Below are 22,282 nucleotides of genomic sequence, written 5' to 3' on the forward strand. Positions count from 1 at the left end.
TAGATTTCTTACTGTTCATCTTTAGCAACAACTGAAATCGATCCTGGACACAGAAGTTACATCACACATCCACAACAGGCATTGTACTGTAAACCCCTGAAATCATTCTATCTCAGCCTTTCAAGATATTTGACTCTCTTGTGGAGTCAAATGCAAAACTTACTGCTTAAAATGAATCAGATGCTTTTGTACGTTTTCCTTTGCTCTTCTAGGCTCACATGCCAGAAGATTCAAGTGACAGAAATCTGAAAAGAAAAAAGACCCTATAACATGCCATTTTTTTCCACTAGTACGGTTTAATACAGCGATGTTCAGAAATACTTTCTGCTTTTATCAGAAGGCTTTAACAGCTAGACATTTTGCCAATGGGTGGCACCAATGTGAGTTAAATAAAGAACTTTGTCCTTGCTGAGGGACAAACATTACTCTCAAACACCCCTGGATGCTGGCATTAAAGGCATACTTCAACGTTTCTGGGTCAAGCCATACAAAGTCAGGGAACCATAGCTCATATGAGAAGTCATCACAATCTGCAATGTCGCCCTCAAGCAACTCATTTTTAAATAACGCACACCTAATATTCTTTGAGACCAAAAATATTTGTTTACATCGATCAAGAGTAAAGCTACACACCCCTGTTCAGTCCTATTTCTTGCTGGTCCTGTACTTGGACAGAGCTTACTTCATTTAGATAGCAGGTAGGCACTGATTGCTGTACAGTACTGCTCACCCATGCTGTACCAACCGCAACACAGTTGTTGCTGTACCTTTACTTACCAAAAACAATGTCTGGTGAAAATCCCAGGCCCCAAGCTGCTGACTGGCAAGAAGTTCCCTGTGTACAAATTATTCCTTATTTGCCCTAAGTCAACAGCCAGGCACTAACGATGAAGGTACACTCTCACAACACAACTTTGTCATCAGAAAATGGAATAGCTACAAGACTTCACCAGGCTGGAATCAAAGTGAAGAGATCCCCACTATGTAAAATACAACAGCTCATTTACTAATAGAGAAAGGGCAATATCACACACTGACCAGTCACACAATTACAGATAGGCAAATAGGTACTGGGGAAAGAGATTCTAGAAAAGAAAGAAAAAAGGACTGTGCAAACTTTCATTTTGTATAAAGCTTATGTTTATAACTATTCACCATGAAGTCTAGCAGTTGAAAGGTAGTGATATGGTGTGGCATTAAAAAAGAAAAGTATGAAGCAGTAACGCTACTTCCATGGTGGCCTGTTCTATGAGCACTGACTTTTTTGGGGTTGTTTTTTCTATTCAGCACAGAGTTGTGCTCTGTGTATGTGCATTTATTCCAATTTTTAAGGAAGGTACCACAAATCTTCTTCATTTCAACCTTCTTTCAGATTCATTATCAGACTAGAAAAAAAGTTTCTACCTCCTTCAAAAAAACCAACAAAACTAAGACACACAAACCTGCACAGATAAATATATTTAAACCTCTTACAGTCTGGTGGATCCACTTAAATTTTTACCATAAACAGAGTGAGACCAGAAACTCTGGGAGATGGAAGGTTTAGTAGAGAAACTGAAAGGCAAGAAATCTGCCTTAAAAGTATGTGAACTATAACAGGGTTGTACTGTAGGCCAGTGCTGAACATACTGTCCTACATAAGTCAAAAACCATCATTTTCTTAAGGAACAGTTACTTAAATACAATAGCTCAGTTGGAAGGGACCTTCAAACATCAAGTCCAACTGCCTGACCACTGCACAGCAAACCAAAAGTTAAGGTACCTAAGTGAGAGCACTGTCAGTGTTCAAATGGCACTTGGATAGATGTGGGGCACTGACCACCCCACTAGGAAGACTGTTCCAAAAAAGGCCATAAAAATGCAGAACCAGCTTAACTACATGATAAGTGGAACTTTATCTCCTTTGTCAGGATAAATTGCACCATCCTTTTTACGTCTATTCTGTAGAGCAAGGAACTTGCAGCTTCAGAAAAGCCTCTTCTCTTCAGTGCTCAGTGTATAGTTAACTGGATAAACTCCAGTGAAATAAAAAAACAAACATCAGTAATTAACTGCTGGAAAGTAACTAAACTGCATAAAAATATTCCCCAAATCAATTCTTCTCACAACAGAGACCCATGTTGCACAAACTGAAATACAGGCTTAGCAAGATTGATTTTCTCATCATGTACTCAGAGTTAACTTCCCCATTTCATTTTATTACTTTATGAAACTCATTTTCCATTCAATTTTCATCTAAGAAGCATTAATATTTCTCTTCCAGTGATGCATACTTGCACAAAAAACAATGCTAACTTTTACCTCGGTTTGGTACAATCAATATATCCTATAAGAATGCACATCTAGCTCTATTTTAGGATGTAAAAGGAATGAGTATCCGTGTTGTATTTTCAGAAATTCAAGGACAGACTCTAAACTCTTCAGACTGAAAATCAATTGTCCCCTTGCCAATCCCTTGCCTCCTGGGGTGCTTCTTTTCTCTGTTTTTGCATTATTTTTTTATTCCATTACACTCAAATCACCTTTAAAAGCTTTCTTATGTGACACAAAAAAACAAACTGATATCAAAATCTCTTAGTTTAGTTTACAAAGAAATCCATTCTTATACTAGAACTATAGAATGGCTTGGGCTGAAAGGGTCCTTAACCCCCACCCTTCCCCCAGCCCCAACCTCTGCCATGGGCTACACGCCCCCCACCACTGCTTGGTCTCCAGAAATGTTCAGCAGTGTTGATGAATGTCAATGGTAACTTTTTTCCACGTGGAGGAATTCAATTCCACCCATGTGCTTCATCCACACTTCCACATCAGACACCATTCTGACAGACCTCCCCTCTGCTGCCATCTGTTACACAGCAACAGCACGTAATAGAATACTAGTGGGATGGTTCAATTTCTACTGCTGGCCTACAACACTGGAGGCAAATGGTGGTGGTACAACAGAATAGGAGGCATTACATCTGGAGCAACCCAACGGGAGGGGGGGCGGGGCTGCATTGTGAGCTGTGCCAGGCCACATGTGACCCATGAGTTGGACATGCCTGATAACCTAAAACTTTTTTAGTTTAAAGCCATCTCCCTCTGTCCTGTCACTATCAGACCACATCATACGTTGGCCCCCTTCTGCTTGTAAGCTCCCTTCACCCACATTGTCCATTGCTTTTTATTATGGATCTCAAATGTATCTGTTCAAGCAAAAGTTTTGCTTGATAATTTTTCCACTGATAAAATTTCTTGAAGATATACCACAGTTCTGGTGCATTTTGAGAATCATAAAAAGAAGTATCTGCCTTCAATGTACATGCAAATGTAAGATGCAAGTTCACATGCTTTTCATAAGGCAGACATTGCCAAAACACTGCACAAAGATTTAAGAGTGCTCTGTACCACAAAACAAAACATAATCCAAGTCAAAATAAAATCTGACTGATAATCATAATGCATCATTTTTTATTCTATGTTTTGAATAAAGAAAAGACTGTATGAATAGAAAAGAGGAAGCAAGATTCTCAGAGTAAGAATTTGCAGCACCAGAAATCCAAGATGCAGCAAGTTCTGAAAATAAAAGCAGTACAGATGCAAACTTTTCCTTGAGTTTGGATGGGGATAGCATGGAGGAGGGGGGGGGGGGGGAACATCACGAAGTTTTTGGAAGAATCAGATAAATGAAACAGAACTGAGAAACTAAATGCACAGCATCCCTAAAATCTGTCTAAAAATGTCCCATAACCTGATCTATGTTATTTCTGGGGTTCAAATAGCTTTGCAAAATGAAAACAACAGACATGATTGGTAACAAACAGGATTCTTACCTTTCTGCCTCTTCACTTGGGGAAAATTGCTGATTGCGGTTGCCTGAACTATTTCCACTACAATCTGATACCTAAGTTTTAAAAACAGGAGAGAAAAAGGATGAAGAGGGAGGAGAGAAAGACAAAAAAAACCACTATTATTTTTTTTCCAGTGTATTCCTTATAGAGCATCATTAAGAATGAATAAATAAACCATCTTCCTTCACCCCAAAAACTGAGTTGTTGCTCAGTATGTTTACAACCTATGCAACAGTACACATGGGAAAGAAAGTAGGGAAAAAGCTCAGTCCTGAAATGAAAGGAAAACTCCCAATTTGCAATAGCGTTCTCTCTCTCTAATGTTATAGCACAGACACTTCCTAACTTAGTGAATATAGTAAATCATGCTCTTTAACATGAAAAGCAAATATAAATTTACTGTAGGAAACTAGAAAAGGAATTCAATTCAAGATCAGAAAGCTGTATATTAAGGTTCTAATAGGTAGTGTACATATATGGAGCTTATGCACTTCTCTGGGGGGAGGAAATAGTTGTGAATTACTACACTCCAGGAATAATTATAAGCAGCTAGTCACCCAATCCTACACTATACACAATGCAAAACAGCTACCACAGTTAGTAAACTGAATTTTAATGTCAATTTTATAACAGTGAAGAAAACAACTTCCAATTAATCTTTTCTAAACCTCAAAATCCTGGTCATGGCAGCCTTTCACATTTCTTTATTACTGGTATTATTAGTTCCCAAAGTAAGGCTTCCAGTAAATTTCACTGCTGTAGGACTGTAGGACTTCCCTAACCTCATCAATCAACTCCCTGATGAAGCCTGGAACCTCCTGGGAAGTCTCCCACTTCCAGAACTACTTACTCTGTTTAAGAGAAGATCTGCAACCCTTAGAATACATGCTCCTTCATCTATGGTTCACCAACCTTATTGATTTCTCCACATTCTTCTTTTCTCCTGCAATTTTTTTTTTAGTGTTTGTTTGGACCATCTTTGCCTCTTTGTAAGTGTACTGCTTACATTCACTTACAACTACACCAACCAGGTGTGTGTTTTTTTTTTCCCCCTGCAGTAACCCTGATTCTACACAACTCCTTCAATTACCAAGCAGAAACTTAAGAACCTGATTTGCCTAACTAATCAGTAATTCTATGATAACGCTTGCAAATACTTCATTTTTTTTTAACCCTATTTCCTTTATTTCCTTTTGCCATTACTTTATCTTGTTTCCAGCCATCACCACAGTTCTGTTCAGTACTTTGGAGGAGGAAGAGCACCTCGAGGAATGTGGTATTCTGCTGCATGAAGTCCTGTATTTAACTCCCTGCTCAGGACATAGGTTCACAGGTTTCCCAAACAATTCTGAACAGCTCACTTATGCTTTAGGAACCTTGGTTCTGTCACCTGTAAAAGGGCCACTCACCTCACTCAGGTGGTGTAAGGTTAAAAACACGGGACAAGATGAAATTATCAAGTATCACAGAACAAATAATAATTAAATACTGCCATATGGAAGGTAGTCCCCACTTTTACAGCTTCTTTCCTTCCAAATTTACACCTATTTGTTCACATCCCTGGTTTTACACCTTCCCATTACCAATATGGCGATACACCTTTTCTCCTGTTCCTTATTTTAAGGGAGATGCTCCACGTTACATCCCCAAAGACACCGTTTAACCTGTTCCTCCTAGGCCCAAACCAGCACCCCAGTCACACTGCCCCATCTGACTGCAGCCCTTTCTCTCTGCAGATTTGGCCTGAACATTCTAGCAGCACACCCTTTGGTGACAGATCATTAAATATCTCTGGAACTTCTAGAAGTGACGTATTCACTTGAAAATCAAGAAGTGACCCAGATACAATAAACTGGACCAATCACAATCTTGCATGTACCTTCTCCTCTTATATCTTCCTCAGTTCTGTGTCACATTCATCCCTTTCCCTCATACCTTAAGTAAAAGACAGCACAGAACATGAGATAACAGCCTTTCTTATCATGAATTGCATATTTACCTTTTGCTACTCTATTAATAACAGTATAAATAAAACATTTTCAAAGCAGAATTAAGAAGTACCCACCACCTTATTTCCTTATCACTATTTACTCCCTGCTACATTAACAAATCAAACCTTATCTCCAGTCTTCTTCTGACAGAAGTAAATTTGTTTCACATCTTTCACACAGAATTCATCTTCCCTTCCCCATTTGTAGCATAGATAAATTGGAAAGCTACTAACTTGAATCTGATGGGAAACGAGGGTAAAATTTCACTGTATAATTTCCTCTTAAATGAAATAAGGGCAACTTATTTTATGGAGACTTAATACTACAGGAATTAAACTCTGCCTCGCTTCATGACAACAAAAGTAAACATTAGAAGAGTGACTTTGAGATAAGTTTGTAAATAATCATACAACCTTCCCTGGAAACTTTTTTGGTTTTTGCATTTTCCAAACAAATTCAGGAAAAACAAACGACAGAACACCTCCTCAGAAAACAATGGATTACTTCTCATGAAAACAAATATCAGTTCCACAAACATCCCTTACAAAAACAAGAAGATATTTCCAAAAAGCAAAAGAGAAATTCTGTTAAGAAATGAAGTGACCAAAAGTCAGAAGATACTAATGACACAGATATTAATAAACTGTGAATTCTAAACTTTCTCCAGAATTAATGATAAGTAGTTCCTGCATCACTTTAAGTTTTAAAAACAGAAGCTGTACAAACAGTGCAGAATATATATATATATATATATTCTCTCTCTCTCTCTCTCTCTCTCTCTATATATATATATATATATATATATATATAGAGAGAGAGAGAGAGAGAGAGAGAGAGAGAGAGAGAGAGAGAGAGAAAGTTTTTCTTCTCAAGGCAATGCTTCAAACCAAGGAAGAGGAAAAGAAAGATTTAGAAAACATCCTAGCACCATTACTAGCATTTGAAGAAAAGCCATTTTGCAAGGCAGAAAGCTGGTATGCTTCCTCACAAGCAGATGCAGCACACAGCCTCTTCTTCCTGATCTCCACACCAAAAGCAACAAAATTCTTTACCCACAGGTATCTGCTGATCCAGCTGGGAAATCTTCCCTACTTACCCAATAACAAATACCTGGTTCTGGTCACAAGAAAGCTTAGCAAGGCTGTGCTAATGAGATCAGCTTGAAAAGATACTTATGGGACACCTCTGCTGTAACGCCACATGCCTATATATTACAGCACCCAGGAACTTGAGCTTTCATGACTGCAGTCAGTCAAGAGTCTGAGGACAGGCCTGTTTTATTCAAAAACACATTTTATGTTTATTTCAGTAAATAGACAGTAATTAAAATCATCTGCAAAGATAAAACATGGCAGGAATGTTTCAAAGAAACATTTAAGTTTCCCAGCAACTGCCTTGGGATAATTTCCTCAAAGCTAAGCCTACACAAAAAATTGTTACTACTTAAATTTGTCCTTTTCCAAGATGTTACGTGGCAACATTAGAAGCAATAGAAGGGGGTTGAACATTCATAAATGCCACACTCCAGCTCAGAATAGTTGTTAAAAAGTGATTTCCAAGTAAAACCAGGAAACAAAGCTTTTGATAAACAGTTTCATTACCCAGAATAGACAGGTTTCCAAGTTAGATGCTGAGTACAGTGTACCAGTAATTCATGTCTTGTAGGACAAGAACTGGAAGCATTTACCCCACTCCCATCACTCTAAGGGAATCTAACCATGTTCTTTTGTGTTCCAAGGGCTTGTTCTGCTCTTAGATGGTTTATCTTTTAAGTTCTCCTGCGTGGAGTCAGGAGTTGAACCTGATGATACTTGTGGGTCCCTTCCAACTCTTTAATTTCTTCTTTACAGATTTTTTCCTGCGGCTTGCTGATGGGAAATACAACCTGAAATTCTAGTTTGTTCATCTCAAGTACCATTTGTTTTGCTCATCCATATAGAGACCACTGTTTGGTTTCATTGACATAAATCTGCAAACCTTCTTTGCAACATCATGAAAGCTTTGCAAAATATACTACCTAATTTTGAGATGGCTACAGGTAGGCACATCTCTCTTTAAGTGCTAGGGAGCAAACAGAAGAGGAACCCTTCCTCCCACATGGGAATGCTTTTTACAGATGCTGCCACAGGGACAGGCTCTGCAAAGCAGAAGAAAAAGCACAGCCTTCAAAAATCAAATACTATTTTCTCCTCTTTGAAATTAAATGAAATTTTCTTGGACATTTTCTATTTTAATACTGATCAATATTACATGGGGTGTATGAGAACACCTCAAAATGACAGTAGTCGAACTCCACAGACCAGAAAGCAAAACCCTCAATGCAGCCAAAACCACAATTTCATGAAGCAAATTCTCTACCTGATTAGAGAACACAGTTTAGGATGACCTATCAGCTAAAAAGAGAGCACACTGAGTGCATTAATGTGCCTGAATAACAACAACAGAAGACTTGGGTTTCTTTTGAAACAAGCAGATGCATTAGCGTGATTATGCTACTAAATACGATGTCAATTAGGTTTTAGACAGAGTCTAATAGAGACTAATTCCTGCTCTCAGTAAAGGCACACTGGCCTAGAGTAAAGAGCAAATTTTACAGCACACGAGCAATAAGTAGCCAAGCAACAAGATAATTTCACCATCACCTTAATGCATTTTCCTGTCTCAGAAACGCAAGTAGTTTCAGAATCAGGGAAAAGAACAAGAGAAAGAATTTATGCTGCCCACAGTAATCCATCTTGGTACACCATCACTTGGCCTGATCAAGCTGAGTCTAACAAAAGGTCTGGGTCACAGCAGATGACCCAGAGTGCACCAAATGGAGTCAACGTGCTTGTGTCTTTCAGATGTTGCTGTAGCCATTTAGGAAGAAAGCTAACTCGTGGCAGCAATTGAAGGGAGCTACGAAAAAGCAAAATAAATGTTCTGGTTACCAGTGACAGATTAAGACCAGCACTCTGAAAATGGGTTCAGTGGTTTTCAAAAGCTTTAGTGTGCTCAACAAAACCATACAACACAGAAACTCTATCAGAATAGTATCCCTTTGGCCTGCTTCCCAGGCTTCACTTGTTCTTTATCTTTTCTCTTGCATCAGAAATCACAGGAGGAATGGCACAGCTGTAAAGATAAGGCAAGTATAAAGATCATCTCATGCTTGGGCAAACAAGTTCAAGATGCACATGCGTATGTTATGGCAGAAGCTGGAAAAAAAATTATGTGGTAACAGATTTTTATGAGAGGAATGGAAAATAAGTACAAAAGGGAGTACACATTTTACTGGGAAAGAGCAACAAGAAACAGATTACATGTAGGAATTTAGGGTTCTCTTAAAGTCTTTACTCTTAAAGTCTTTAAGGAATTCCTCACAGCTCACTGACTTGCTTAAGAAGGATGCAAATGGGAAACAACTCCCTGCAACAGTCCAGAAACACCTCTACGTCACTGGTAAAGCGAGCTGGAACTTGAACCCCATCACAGAATCTCACACTGCAAACTGTGCTGAGTTCCAGCTAAGTGGAATTTTTTAACATTTTCTACCATCAAACTGAAAAGCTGAATATATTATAGACTAATGAATACTTGGTCTGTCACCTTTATTGTCTCTGCTTTGTCAAAAGAAATCTAAACTTGAATTAAAAATACACTTCATTTGAATCTCAGTATCTGAAGAGCAAAAGCAGCATATTTAGTTTCAAATAAGCTACAGTGAAACATCAAGTACCTCAATTGTTTCAGGAATTCAACATCGGTGTTGCTGTTAATCAGCTTGATGAACTCCTCATACGAAGGAGCATATGTGTAGTCTTTCTTCTGATGCTCATTCATCTGTTCTCTGTATTCCAGCTGGCTGAGTAGCATTTGGTTGATATAATCTGGATCACCCAGCAGTTCCACCACTGGCTTCAGTACTGGAGAGAAAAAATATTTTAAAACAAAATCATTATGTTGAGGAAAAACTGATGTACTTCACTACAATACTACATGTAAGAGGCAAAAAGATGAAAAAAATTGATATGAATTTCAAACCAGTCTCCTGAACTACACAGTACATTTGAGACCTCACATACATCTCTTCATGATAAAATTGCTCATGCCATTACCCAAAGCAATGTACACTGACAAAGTTGAGCCCCATTTGGGAAATTTCAAATGTTTTTATTCTTTCTGCTTCATGCCTTGGAAGCTGTGATATTAAATAGTCATTTGTAATGGCTGTAAGCAAACTGAGAAATGCATGATGTACTTGAGACTTCATAACTTCCGGATTTTAATTCAATGATATTAAAAAAAAAAAAGACAAGCAGATTTACAATTGAATTAAAGCGTATCTAATAAAATGAAAAGCAAAATAGAAAACCTTCAATAAAAAAAAAAAATCAGATAATTCAAAGTCTAAAACAAATCCAATCTGGTACCATAATTCAATCGATCACATCTATGGATTCTGTGTATCTGAATAAAGCTCAGTACGTCAAAATTATTCATATCATAACTAAAAATAATTCAAATGAAGACTACAAAAGGGTTCTCCTATGTTAAAAAATAACGATAGAAGGAATGGACAAAAGGGATTTTATACTGAAAGGCACTAAGGAACCTGGCAACAAGTGAGAACAGTCAAATAAGTATATGCTCAATTTGGAAAGTATCATAAAGTGCTTTATCGGCCATTACTGAAAATAAAATATCAAAACTTAAAAGTGTAGCACCAAGACATACATAAAGATGTCTGTAATTATTAATACTGTACAGGCGTACATGTTTAATTAACTCTGATCTTTCATCTACCTTTTGTTGCAAGTATTTCTGCAAGGACTATGCGCAAGCTGACAGACTGGACATCCTTTGAGGGTAGGAGACAACACACCAGAATTTGAGAACATTTTTGCAGGAATCTTACTTCTTCATCAGAGCTCCTCAAGCATGGGTGCAACAAAAAAGGTCTCAGTGGATCTTCTTGCCTAAGAAAGGGGGAAAAAAAAGAAAAAAAGAGAAAAGAAAAGGAGAGAGACATAAGTTGCATGTAACTTCTATTATGATTATTCGTAATTTTTGAAAATATTGTAAACATGAAAAATCCATTATCAGGTTAAAGAAAAACTTCATTAAATAAACACTTTGATCCTCATATTTTTAATATATTTTTTTTTACTTTAAAATCTATTATGACATACTTCCAGATTACTTTGTCCTGCTGGTGTTCTCAGCTACCAAAACAGAAATACAGTTATTTTAAAACTGCATCAAATAGAAACAGTCCAACAACAGGAATGAAAAAAGACTAAGGGCAGAGAGTAACCATGAAAGAGCCCCATTTCTCTATGCCACTAGGAGGTGGTACAAGAAGGTGGATGGGAGGAAAGTGTTCTTTAGTTTGCTCTTGGTTCTCACTCTCTAGTCTGTTCATAGATGGTAATAAGTTATGTTAATCTCCCTATGCTGAGTCTGTTTTGCCCATGCAGTGAATGAGTGATCTCCCTGTCCTCACCTCAACTCTTGAGCCCTTTTCCATCGTATTTTATCTCTCTCTTCCTCTGAGGAGGGGCAGTGAGAAAACAACATCATGGAATTTAGCTGCCCACCAGCATAAAGCCACTGCATAAGCAGATGATTTGGGATCATTTCTAGTTTGAGAAGCAGGTCTATCTGCTAAATAATGAAGGTATAGTCTTTCTTTCATAATTGGCAAGCAGTAAATACCTTGTATGTATGTTTGACCTACCTTTCCTAAAACATCAGTTTTCAGCCTGTCACCTGCAGATTACATCAAACTGCTCTGAGCAAGACACCTATACAGTAACAGACTTATACTGTCACTCACCTACTCCATAAGCTAGAAACAAATTTAGACGAGAACAACAACAACAAAGAAAACACATTTAGAAGTATGCAATAAGGATGGGAAGTAGAAGAACTGCCTGAGGCAGCCCAACCACATATATATAGTTAAACAGCAAGGCTATCACACCAGTGATTACAGCGAGACAGACACAGCATCACCTCAGAGGCCCAGCACCTCAGTAGAAGGCCCTCAGCTGTCACGGATCCCATCCCAGAGCCTCCTCCCATCCTCCATCTGTTTCCCTCCCACAACTGTAGGCTGTGCCCTGGTTGCATCAACCAACTGATACTCATAGGGCTGCTCCAACCCAACTGTCTCAGTGTGGCAAAAGTGAACAAGAACTGCATGCTGCCAAACCAGAAGTTTTTGGTTTGGCACCAGTGTGTGGCACCAGCAACCAGGCAGCACTGCACTACTGATTTTCGCCAGTCAGACCAGGAAAGAGTAAATTTGCTGCAACAGTAAAAACAGTGTTGTACTAACACAAGTCATTTGTTTCAAGGTGGCCAAAATTAAACACATCCTTAGAAGAACAAGAACGTGAAAATATGGCATTGGGTTTCAATTTGACTGAAGCTTTTTTATTCAGTCCCAAACCAAATGTTTTGTATTTAAATGTAGAATTGAAATCCTCTCCATTATCCACAAGACTAATTTCAAAACAAGTCCCTTGGAACAGCTTGGATGTGAATACTGTTTGCTCTTCTGAGGAACAGTGTATAAGATGTGCAGATTTCGTTACTAACCAGCACAGGTGGTGCAGCTGATGCAGCTCCAGAAGTTGTTTATCTTGTTCTGGTAGGATCTTTTCTCTCTGGCAACTGCATACCTGGCCATTTAACTTAGAGCATTTCCATTGCTCTTGCATCCTCCAGATACATCCTTCTGCCTCCTCAACAGCACATCAGTCACCACATCACATGCTGTCCCTAAAGGCATTCATTATTTATCCAAAATCAGACACATCCCAGGCAGACAGAAAGTCTGGGCCATCTCTGTGCAGCCATCTCTCAGGGAAGCCAAGTCTTCCTCCTCTGGACAGGTCGAGCCACCTCCAGTCAGCAACTTCAAAACACTGCCAGAAGCAGAAGCAAAATGCCAGGGAACAGGTGACGTCTGCTCAGCATCTGTTAGCTGGCAACAGACCCATTTCTTCCAAGCAGTTCCTGGGTATTAAAAGCAACGATAGAGTGCCTGAACTAAAAGCAAGCAGCAACTGTTTTGTGGCCTAGAAGCATACACACACACAGCCCTTCCTTCCCAGACAAACTTACCTAATTTGTGGGACATGGTGCACAGTTATTAGATCATGTGCAAAGCATGAAGCCCAGCTGTCATGCACATAGCATTTCACTAAAACAAGATTCAAGTCCGCTTTGCCATTAGCATCTGTCTAAACACACCCACATGCAGCCAGGAATGCCAATCTGTTTGGGACTGCCAACACCCTGGAGTATTTACTGCACCTACACTATCATGCACACAGGAATCATTTCTCATCACCTTCACCTCTCCGTTGTACACACTTATTCCCTGTGAACAGCCAGTACATGCAGCTAGGCTGAGTTAAGACTCATGCCAGGACTTTTCTGGTGAAGTCAACAGAGCAAACAGAACTGCACAGAATAAACAAGCAGAATGGCCAATCTTTGACTCTTGTTTTTCTAACTCAACTAATATATTTTTGCATGAGGAAACACGAGGGGAAAAGGGAGTTGCATGCACTGCAGGTGACAGACCATGTAAGAACAGTTTCCATTGTTTTCTGGAGAATTCTCCATTATCTAAGAGGATATGAATACTTTCATTCTATTTGCCTCAATATAAACATCGTCCAGCTTGTAAGGAAAATACACTATTTATCAATTAAACATCCGCCCAGAAAGCTGCATCTCTTCTGACTCAGGCTTCTCCTGAGTGAAATCTGAAAGATAGGTCAATTATCTACAAGTTCTTGCACATCTGTATGCAGTAAACTAATAAATGCAGCACAGCAGATAAAAGTTCCAGAAGAGCTATGACAAGCCTGTAAACCAGGCTCATTTCATCTCCTTTAGGCAACAGGCAACAAACGGCCAGTAGCAGCTTCATTCACTCGTGTTCTCCCAAACAGTAAAGAATAGTGACATACATAGGAGCACAGAGATCCAAGTGACTTCAAAGATTCTAACGCAGCAGACAGAACTCAGGTTTGCACAGCACACTTAAAAATCATCCTCTTCACTTCCCCATGAGCTGCAGTGCCAGTGTTAACTTCACAGAAGTTTCTTGCCAGTGATTTTCAATGTACGAGTTCAAGCACGCTCTGAATTCTTGACACAATTCAATGCCACCCCACAGCTTCAGAAAGCAAATAAGATTTCCTTCAGCCACCCCTAAATCACTGAAAGATCCAGAAACTGTGAACACACACCTATAAGCACAGCCTATCACAGGGCTTTCAGGTTCATCACCACAGAAGTCTTGCAAAAATACCTTACTTTAATCTAATGTCTATGCTAGATAGCCACAGTCTTAACCATCTGATAACTCTGTGTTGTGAAGACTCATGACAGTCAGAAGCAATAAAAGACCTCTGTTATTTGTGGTTGGGTTACAAGCTTGTGATGAGAAGCATCATCTTTATTTTTACATAGTCTGAATGCTCTAGACCACATGGAAGAGCTTAAAAACGATTCCCAAAAGAGATTTATGAAATTAAAAACCCATCCTGAAGTTACCACCTACAGTGCCCATGCAACTCATGGACTCAGATTTGGAGTTGCAGTACTACTGGTCTGCAGACAACAAATGCCACAAAAATTAACCTGGACTCAGATGTGCACAACCAGGAATTTAATGACAAACAAGATGAATCTGTCTGCTTTGGAAACAGGAAGCAAGCAAGTAAATGAATAAAGAGCATCCAGGATGTTAATGACAACTCTACAGGATATTACGTAAAGATCCTTTCTAATAAGAGAAAAAAAAATCTAAAATCTTCCATCCAGTCTAGCTGCTGCTTTGACTTTCAAGAAAGAGTCTTGCAGAGTTGCATTTAAGTCTCAGTCGATACAGTTGTGAGCTGAAGTGTACATGCAACTTGCTGTAAATGAATTTCATCAGAACATACACCTATTTTTATTAAAGAGATTCTGAGAGCTATTAAAATAACACACAACCTGCACCTCTTCATCTGTATCACCCTCAGTTCTAAGCTTCTTGACTCTAGCAGAATGAAAGTTGTTTGCGCTTTCTAAGAAATAAAACAAATGAATTTAGATCTTTATAAGCCAGAATCATAAGCACACCTGAAAAAAAGGACTTGCTAAAAGCAAAATGAAACTCCAAAACCAAACCAGCCTTGAAAAGCACTGCAAAAAAACAAGGACAAAGCCAACCTTTAATTTCCAAAGTCATTTTTATCATGATCAGAAAGATTTTAATTAAAGAATCATCCAGCATTTGCTGTTTTAGTAACTGTATTATTTACACACGTCACAGTTACCTTCCTAAAAAGGAAAAGCAGTTGGACATCAGGATAAACCCCTATGATTTATGCCAGATGAAGAAGTTAGAGTAGTAGACAAGGCAACTCATAATGGTTCTGTGTCATGCCAGACAGTCCTACCCGCAGCTAGAGGAGCATCACAACCCTTTTGCTTCATTTCTAGCTGGAAAGACGTTCTCCTTTAAAGAAATTAGAGACAGGAAAGAAAAGGAAAACAGATCTTCCTCCCAATTCTCTGCCTCCCGACCAGCCAGCATGGAAGAGGCCTCCTCTTCTCATGCTTTCCCTCATTCAAATGCACATTTTTTCCTTATCTGTTCACCTCTGGTGGGCATGTACCTTGAGCTATTTGTTATCAAGTGGAACACTGCAATGATTAAAATAAGCCAGAGGGAATGCAAGGGAACAGTGAGGACCATATCCTCTTTTTACCTGTTTTAGCCTAAAGGGCTGCAGCCTATTTCATCCTATCAGCTATCCTGATCTGTCAGGTATTGTAGGCTTCATTCAGTCAGTGGAAGTAGAAAAGCAAAGGGATTTCTATGGCTGAAGTGAACCAAGTGACAAAACACATGAACTTCTCACTGAAGAAATCAATTCCTCTGTCCCTCCCGGGGACAGATGGTTTATTTCTCATACTTCTGTGAAGATATCTGTTATCTTTTGGGAAGAAAACTGAGAATGCATTTGCCTAGGCACTCATTTGCACTAGTACCCACTCCAGAGCTGGAGCAAGTATTTAAAACTTGGCAAGCCACCTTGAGAACACCCAAAACGCCCTATGCTGTCACACTGCTTTATCAACTCAGCTCTAGAAACAGGACATGGCATTCCAGCTGGCATCACAACAGGAAGAGTACCTGGCTCTAATTACAGTCTCTGTGCTTCTATAGTCATCATCCAAAGCTAACCAGATTCATTATTATAGACATTAAGAGGGAAACGTGAATCCCCATTTAAATCTTCTGCTATTTTTAAAACACTGAAAGAAAGCTGAAGATAGGCTGATGACATCTCTTTTGCTCCCTAACTTAGAAAGGATTTTCTGCTTAAGTTATAATAACATATAAGCAAAGGTTTTCCAAGAATATCTAGCTTCTAAGCCAAGCCAAAAGAAACACGTCATTCTCAGACCAAGATTTAGCATCAACAAGTTCTAGCAAAGCAAACACTGTATAAGAAGGCAAATTATTTAGTATAAAATGCGTATTATTCAAAGAAACACTTTATATTTAAAAAAATTAAGCAAACCAAGAAACCTGGAAGCATGCCAGAGACTTATTATATACATGCTGAGATTGAAGATCTACTGTGATATGCATACATATGAATTTCTTTTTTTTATTTATTGATTTTTAAATGTAATCACTCTTTAGTTTTCCTTCACATCCTACATGTTAGATCACATAACGCTGGCATGTACCATACACACATTAACCTCACTGTCTGCACCAGTACAGCATGAAGTGCAAATGGCAACACAGAGACTGCTCGCTGACCAAAAACACTGCAATGTTTTTCCTCTGAAAGGGTGCTAAGAAGTACATTAATGTAACTGTAGGCAAAACAATTTCATAGCATAAAATGTATGGCACAAATCTGAATGACTAAAGCATATTTCAGTTAAGGTAACCACAGGTAAGTGCAGACGTAAGCCTAAATTCCATGCTCAATTACACAAATAGTTCACTCAGATCAGCAAACTGCACAGGTGTAAGAGTTCACACATGCAATTACCATTTGGGTGCAATTACAGTATTTAGGAGCAGAGGACCTTTTCAAGTGGACATAGAAAACACTGCCAAAAAGAAATTCAGGAAATTAACAAGATAACCTAAAAACAGAAAGAAAATCCAGCCAACAATCTTCCAGCAGAAAAACGTAGTTACTGAAGGACAGACTGCTTACAGAAACAAGGCCTTCCCTCCTGGGGCTAGCAGAAATGAAACACTGAATGGAATTACCCCTTGTGCTACAGCAGAAAAGGTACAGATAACTGCTTCTTCTTTGCTCCCTGCTCTGACATTCACTCTTTTCTTTCTTGCTTGTTTGCACTACATGTGCAGCCCACATCCTACTGTGAGCAAAGGATTCACAGACCAAATGAAAACTGCAGTGAATCTGAACTCTAAGAATAAATGTTTCTTTTCCTGCATCTTACAGATGCCACGACGCACGTTAAGTCTCTATATCTGGTAAGAAACCTGGAAGGTTTTTATCAATTGCACAAGAAAATATTACATTATTCCTTACTTTGATACAGCACATCTAGAAGTAGAGAGACAAGCAGAAAACTCCAATGAAATGCACAGTTTGAGTTTTACCTGGCATTGGCTCCTTTAAGGTCACAGAAGTGCGTGAGTAGAGCTTTCACTACATCATTGCAGACGACTTTAACTACATCAATGTGACTCAGCCTCACTCGCAGCTGCTTGGCAATCTCCCAGAAGTCTTCTGACAGCAGCTGGTACAGCTGCCCTTCATCTCTGCTGAGATGCCCATACCAGGACAGGATGTAATCTCTGTAGATGTAGTCAAACACTGAAAGGAGAAGTACAACAATAAATAGCAAAATCTGCAAAATGAAGGCACATTAGGATAGCAGAAACTTAGTTCTCCACACTTCTCCTTCAACAATCAGATGGGTAATAGGTTTCACAACTTCTCCACTGGGTTTTAATTTCTCACTGGAGCGCGAGATTGGCGAAGTTACAGAAATCTGCACCTAACAGGTTACTGGAGGTCACTTCACAGAGCAAAGCCTGTAAGTGGATTTGCTCAGACAGTCAGGCTACCAGCTACACACTAACCTTGAGCTAATATCTGTGTCTTAACGGTGGCTCTGATTATACGAATTAACACGTATAAGCTGGCTGCAAATAGGCTGTTGCAGACTGAAACAAACTTTCTTCAGATAGAAATTTAACAATGTCTCCACTCTGAAGTTACTCTAAAGAGAAGGTGCTAAGACTTTTGTATCTGAAAAGACACACACAACGCTACAGAAGATACTGAAGGATCAAAAGAGCTAGATATAAAAGCGAACAAGTAGATTAGCAGGACAGCATTAACTTGAAAGGTAAGGTAACATTCCCAACTGTACCTACAAGCAACGGGATTACTGTAACTGACAAGTTCCATCACAACATCTTCTACTCTTTTGACTTTCTGACCTTTGTGTATCTCCAATTTAACTGATGCATAACTAGCAGATGCCTCTGGAGTTGTAGGAGGTGTTCAAGCTACACACAGCACTGCCAACAAGGCGACAGAAAAGCTGGCAGTGGAGGGGTTGTGAACAAGAGGAAACCAGTTTAGAACAACCAGAGGGGTAACTGAAAAGAAAGGGGAAAAAGGACATCACATGCCTGTGAGTCTGAGCAGGTTGTTTATCAGACATCCTGATTCCAGAGCTGTGCTGGTGTTTTTTGTTGTGGACTCCTTTTTTTTTCTTTAAATATGAAAAATACATCCCAGGTGACAATGTAAGACCGTGGTTTAAAGTAATTGCACTACACCACTATTTCTTACTTTCCACTTTGATAGGAATTTGGTTGGGTTTTTTTTGTCAGCTTAGTGAACTATAAAAAGCTCCCTGACACCACGACAGTGAATTAATAACATACTAATAGCATAACGACTTATACTGAGCAATTTTGCCTCCCTGAAACACTACCAGGCTTCATCCCACATCACTGTACCAAAAACATTTAAAAAAAAATACTAAATTGATAAAGGCTTCTAGTCAAATGCTTCAGAAATTAAATTTCTTGGCTTTATAAAGAAACTAAGTCACTTTGCTGAGCTGGAGTCAGTTAAATGGTATTTTCTAAGACATTTCAAGGCTTCCAAACAACTTAAGAAAAACAGAGAAATACATAAATAAGTCAATAGAAATTGCAAAGTTTCTATAGTAGCACACTTATTTCTTAATTGCCCCTTGCCTAAGGAGCTGAGTTATGGCACAGAGGAGTGGTGGCTCCTTATCTGCATTGGCCAGACCTCTACAAAACAGGAGTAACAACTTGCATCTCAATCCCTTAGGATAGCTTCTCTTTTAGAACAGTCTATTCTAATCGAGCTTTTTCTCAGAGCAGGCCTTCATGCAAATGCACGCATAGACTTCAAGTATCAAAGAAAAAGTGAATATCCTCTCCTGAAAGGAGAGACTGGAACAGTTTCATTACCATCAATTGCAAAACTCTTCAGTGACTGTATTAGCAACAGAAAAGAATCTACAGCTAGAATACTTGCTTGAGCTTTTCCAGACCAGCAAGAACCACGACCAGTAAAATCTATGTGCACCACTAAGATGAATTCAGTTAGGATCTTGCATCAGGAGATCACCAAACAGTTGTCTATAATATTGCATTAATACTAGGCTAGATTTAACATACACAACACAGTTATCGTAAGCTGCATCTTTAGGGAAAAAAACATCAAATAGAAATATAGCAAAAGATGACACACTATACTGTTCAGCAAGGAACTGTTTCACAGAAATAAATGTTGCATGCTTTGCTACTTGTTAGTCATTCCCCTTGTCCAGTACCCTAAGCCAACTCAATTAAACAAAACACCCCTACCTTCAACTTCAAAAAACAAGCTAAAAATCCTAAAGCTCTTTTCCTGAAGTTCTTAAAAACTGGCTAACCAATAACCTGAATTGGTGCAATGCCATCATTGCCAAAATACTGATTTTTCAAGTTAAAGGGATATTGGCCATTACTTAGCTAATGTCCTTTGGACTTTATTAGATTTTGGCTTTACAATACAGATCAAGATGATGAAGCCTTACACTTAACATTGCCTTGGTTTACTTACTTTCCTCATGCTCACTAAACCTGTATTCAGACCACAGTGCTACAGGTTGGAAAAAAGCTATGTGAAATACCAGACTTCAGGACTGGGAACCAGCCCTGGACACTAGCAATAGTGATGTTAAAATCTGAGTTATGTTCTTCAAGTTTGTACTGGGAAAAGACCTAGTATTTCATGGTCAGCTCCATTTTACACCATTCAACCTTGATGAAACTGACACATTCCTTCTATAAGCTAGATGTTCTCACTGCTCCTATGCAAGAAAAAGATCATGTCCATACAATTTCCCATTTCATACTGTTTGTGTTATTAACTTTTTTTTATATTAGCTAAACTAATTACTACTACTAATTACTAGAGATGTGTAAAAGAAACAAAAAATCCAAACATATAAACAATAGAATAAAAAATAATTTGTCAAAAATGCCCAGGAGACACAAAGAAATATCAGACAAATTTCTGTACAAATGACTTTGACTGTGTACTCTGCCAAGAGTGTGCTTAGATCTAAGAGTTTGAATCCCAGCAGCAGAGAGAACATGAATTTAAATCAAGTCTTGCTGAAATTCTGGAACCAAACAGCTGATTTTTGAGAGCTGCGAAAATAAAAAAAATACAACTGTTCAAATAGAGTGGCAGAAGGCACTGCATTTTTTCTCAAAATCAACTTGTGGATCTTACACTGGGAAATGAGATAGTGAAAATATTTATTTTTTAAAGGGAAATCCTGATGTACAAATCTAGGAGAGTTCTTCTAAAAGGTCAACAAGAACAGATAGGCAAGATCTGATCCACAAGTACAACCTTATCAAATTCCCAAAATATTTTCATCAAGTCAGCCTCAGTACAGGATCTAAGGAAACTAAGCAACTATGGAGGAAGAGGTGGTTCCCTGGTATGAAATATCTTCAGGGCTAAGAAACAAAGGGAATCATAAAATAGCCAATTTTCACAGCAGAATAATTTCACAAGCAGAGTTTCAATATATACTATGACCCATGCTGTTTCACTTACTCATAAATGATCTAGAAAAGTGGACAAGTAGTATGGAGACAAAGACTGGCCATGAAAAATAAAAATCACAGGATATCAGGCAATTAGAAGATGAAATTTAGTTCCCAGGAGACCAGCAACCCTGGTGGCAGAGAAGTCTAGTGACAGCTGCAGCCTTTAGCCTTGACAGCACACAGCACAACAGCCTGAGCACAGCCTTTCCTAAGAGGCACTTGTGAGCTGTCCAATGATGTGGGATGAAAGCATGAGGCTCCCAAGCAACAAACACCATAGTAAGAATCAGAAGGAAAGACTAAAAGTGTTTGTAGAACTGGGTCATCTTTTCTTTGCATAAGTAACGAAGGGCAAACAAGAATCAAATCAATCTAGCGAAAGAAAGCATTAAGTACTCTGGCAAAACATATTCCAGTGTGTTTAGAGGTTAGAAAAAGGACTCGGGTTTAAAATGAAAAGGTTTTTTTTCCTGCTGTATTCAACAAGGAAAAAATCTTCACATAATATTATACTTCAGATTCTGCATGCTTTAACGCAACACATCACGGGGTAACAGGGCTAATTCACAGCTTCCCCTCAACTTCTATCTGCATCTTATGGAAAGATGCTACAATTAAAAGGAAAGAAACATTCTGAAGCTTTGTGCTTTTGTACTACTTGCTTGTCAGTGGGAGGTAGAAGTTGCTAACTGAGCTGTAAACAGATGTAAAACTTTTTAGTGCAGAAAGTGACTGACATTGTTGAATATTAATTCCATATACCTCTGTTGTACCATCTCCAGCAACAGAAGGTATTCCAGAGGAGGGCACCTACTGTCAGCTGGCCAGCATCACAGGAAAACCACAGTATTTACTAGTTTAATAAAATAACACTGATGGTTGAAATGGAAACATCAATAACTCCTTCTGTTAAAGTTAGACATCATCGATCATCCTTTTCTCCTCACTACCTTAACAGACCAAGAGAACAGAGGAAAAATACAATAAAGCACGTGACAGCTTATCAAGAGAGAGACACCACAAAACCGCAGCAAACTGTGCAACAATGGGGACCTGCTCTAAACAAAGAGAAAAGTTCACACTGAGTGGCAATAAAATCAGCAAAAACACAGCACAGAAGCAAAAGTTGACAGGTAATTCTGGAGGGAAGCAAGATAGTTATCAACTAACTGTAAAACTTGGGCAAATTCAATTACATGGATGATAAAGAGCTGAAGAAACCAGAATATGAACTTGTAAAAGAGCATCCACAACGACCAGGAGTATACCTTGTCCATTTTCAGACTCTGATAATTTTACTCTAA

General features: G+C 38.7%; 1 protein-coding gene across 1 annotated transcript in view; it reads right to left on the reverse strand.

The window, feature by feature from the left end:
• SNX25 (sorting nexin 25) overlaps positions 1 to 22,282 on the reverse strand; it is a 58,566-nt gene that overhangs the window by 25,956 nt on the left and 10,328 nt on the right. The window contains exons 3-6 of the mRNA XM_065736538.1: positions 17,475 to 17,691; positions 10,607 to 10,779; positions 9,540 to 9,726; positions 3,813 to 3,883 (exon numbers count right to left, since the gene is read on the reverse strand). Coding sequence (XP_065592610.1) covers positions 3,813 to 3,883; positions 9,540 to 9,726; positions 10,607 to 10,779; positions 17,475 to 17,691 — 648 coding nt within the window. The remainder of the gene's footprint in view (positions 1 to 3,812; positions 3,884 to 9,539; positions 9,727 to 10,606; positions 10,780 to 17,474; positions 17,692 to 22,282) is intronic.

This window comes from Cyrtonyx montezumae, unplaced genomic scaffold, assembly GCF_038088225.1.
Source record: "Cyrtonyx montezumae isolate F1298 unplaced genomic scaffold, pur_monq_1.0 scaffold_2, whole genome shotgun sequence".
NCBI lineage: Eukaryota > Metazoa > Chordata > Aves > Galliformes > Odontophoridae > Cyrtonyx > Cyrtonyx montezumae.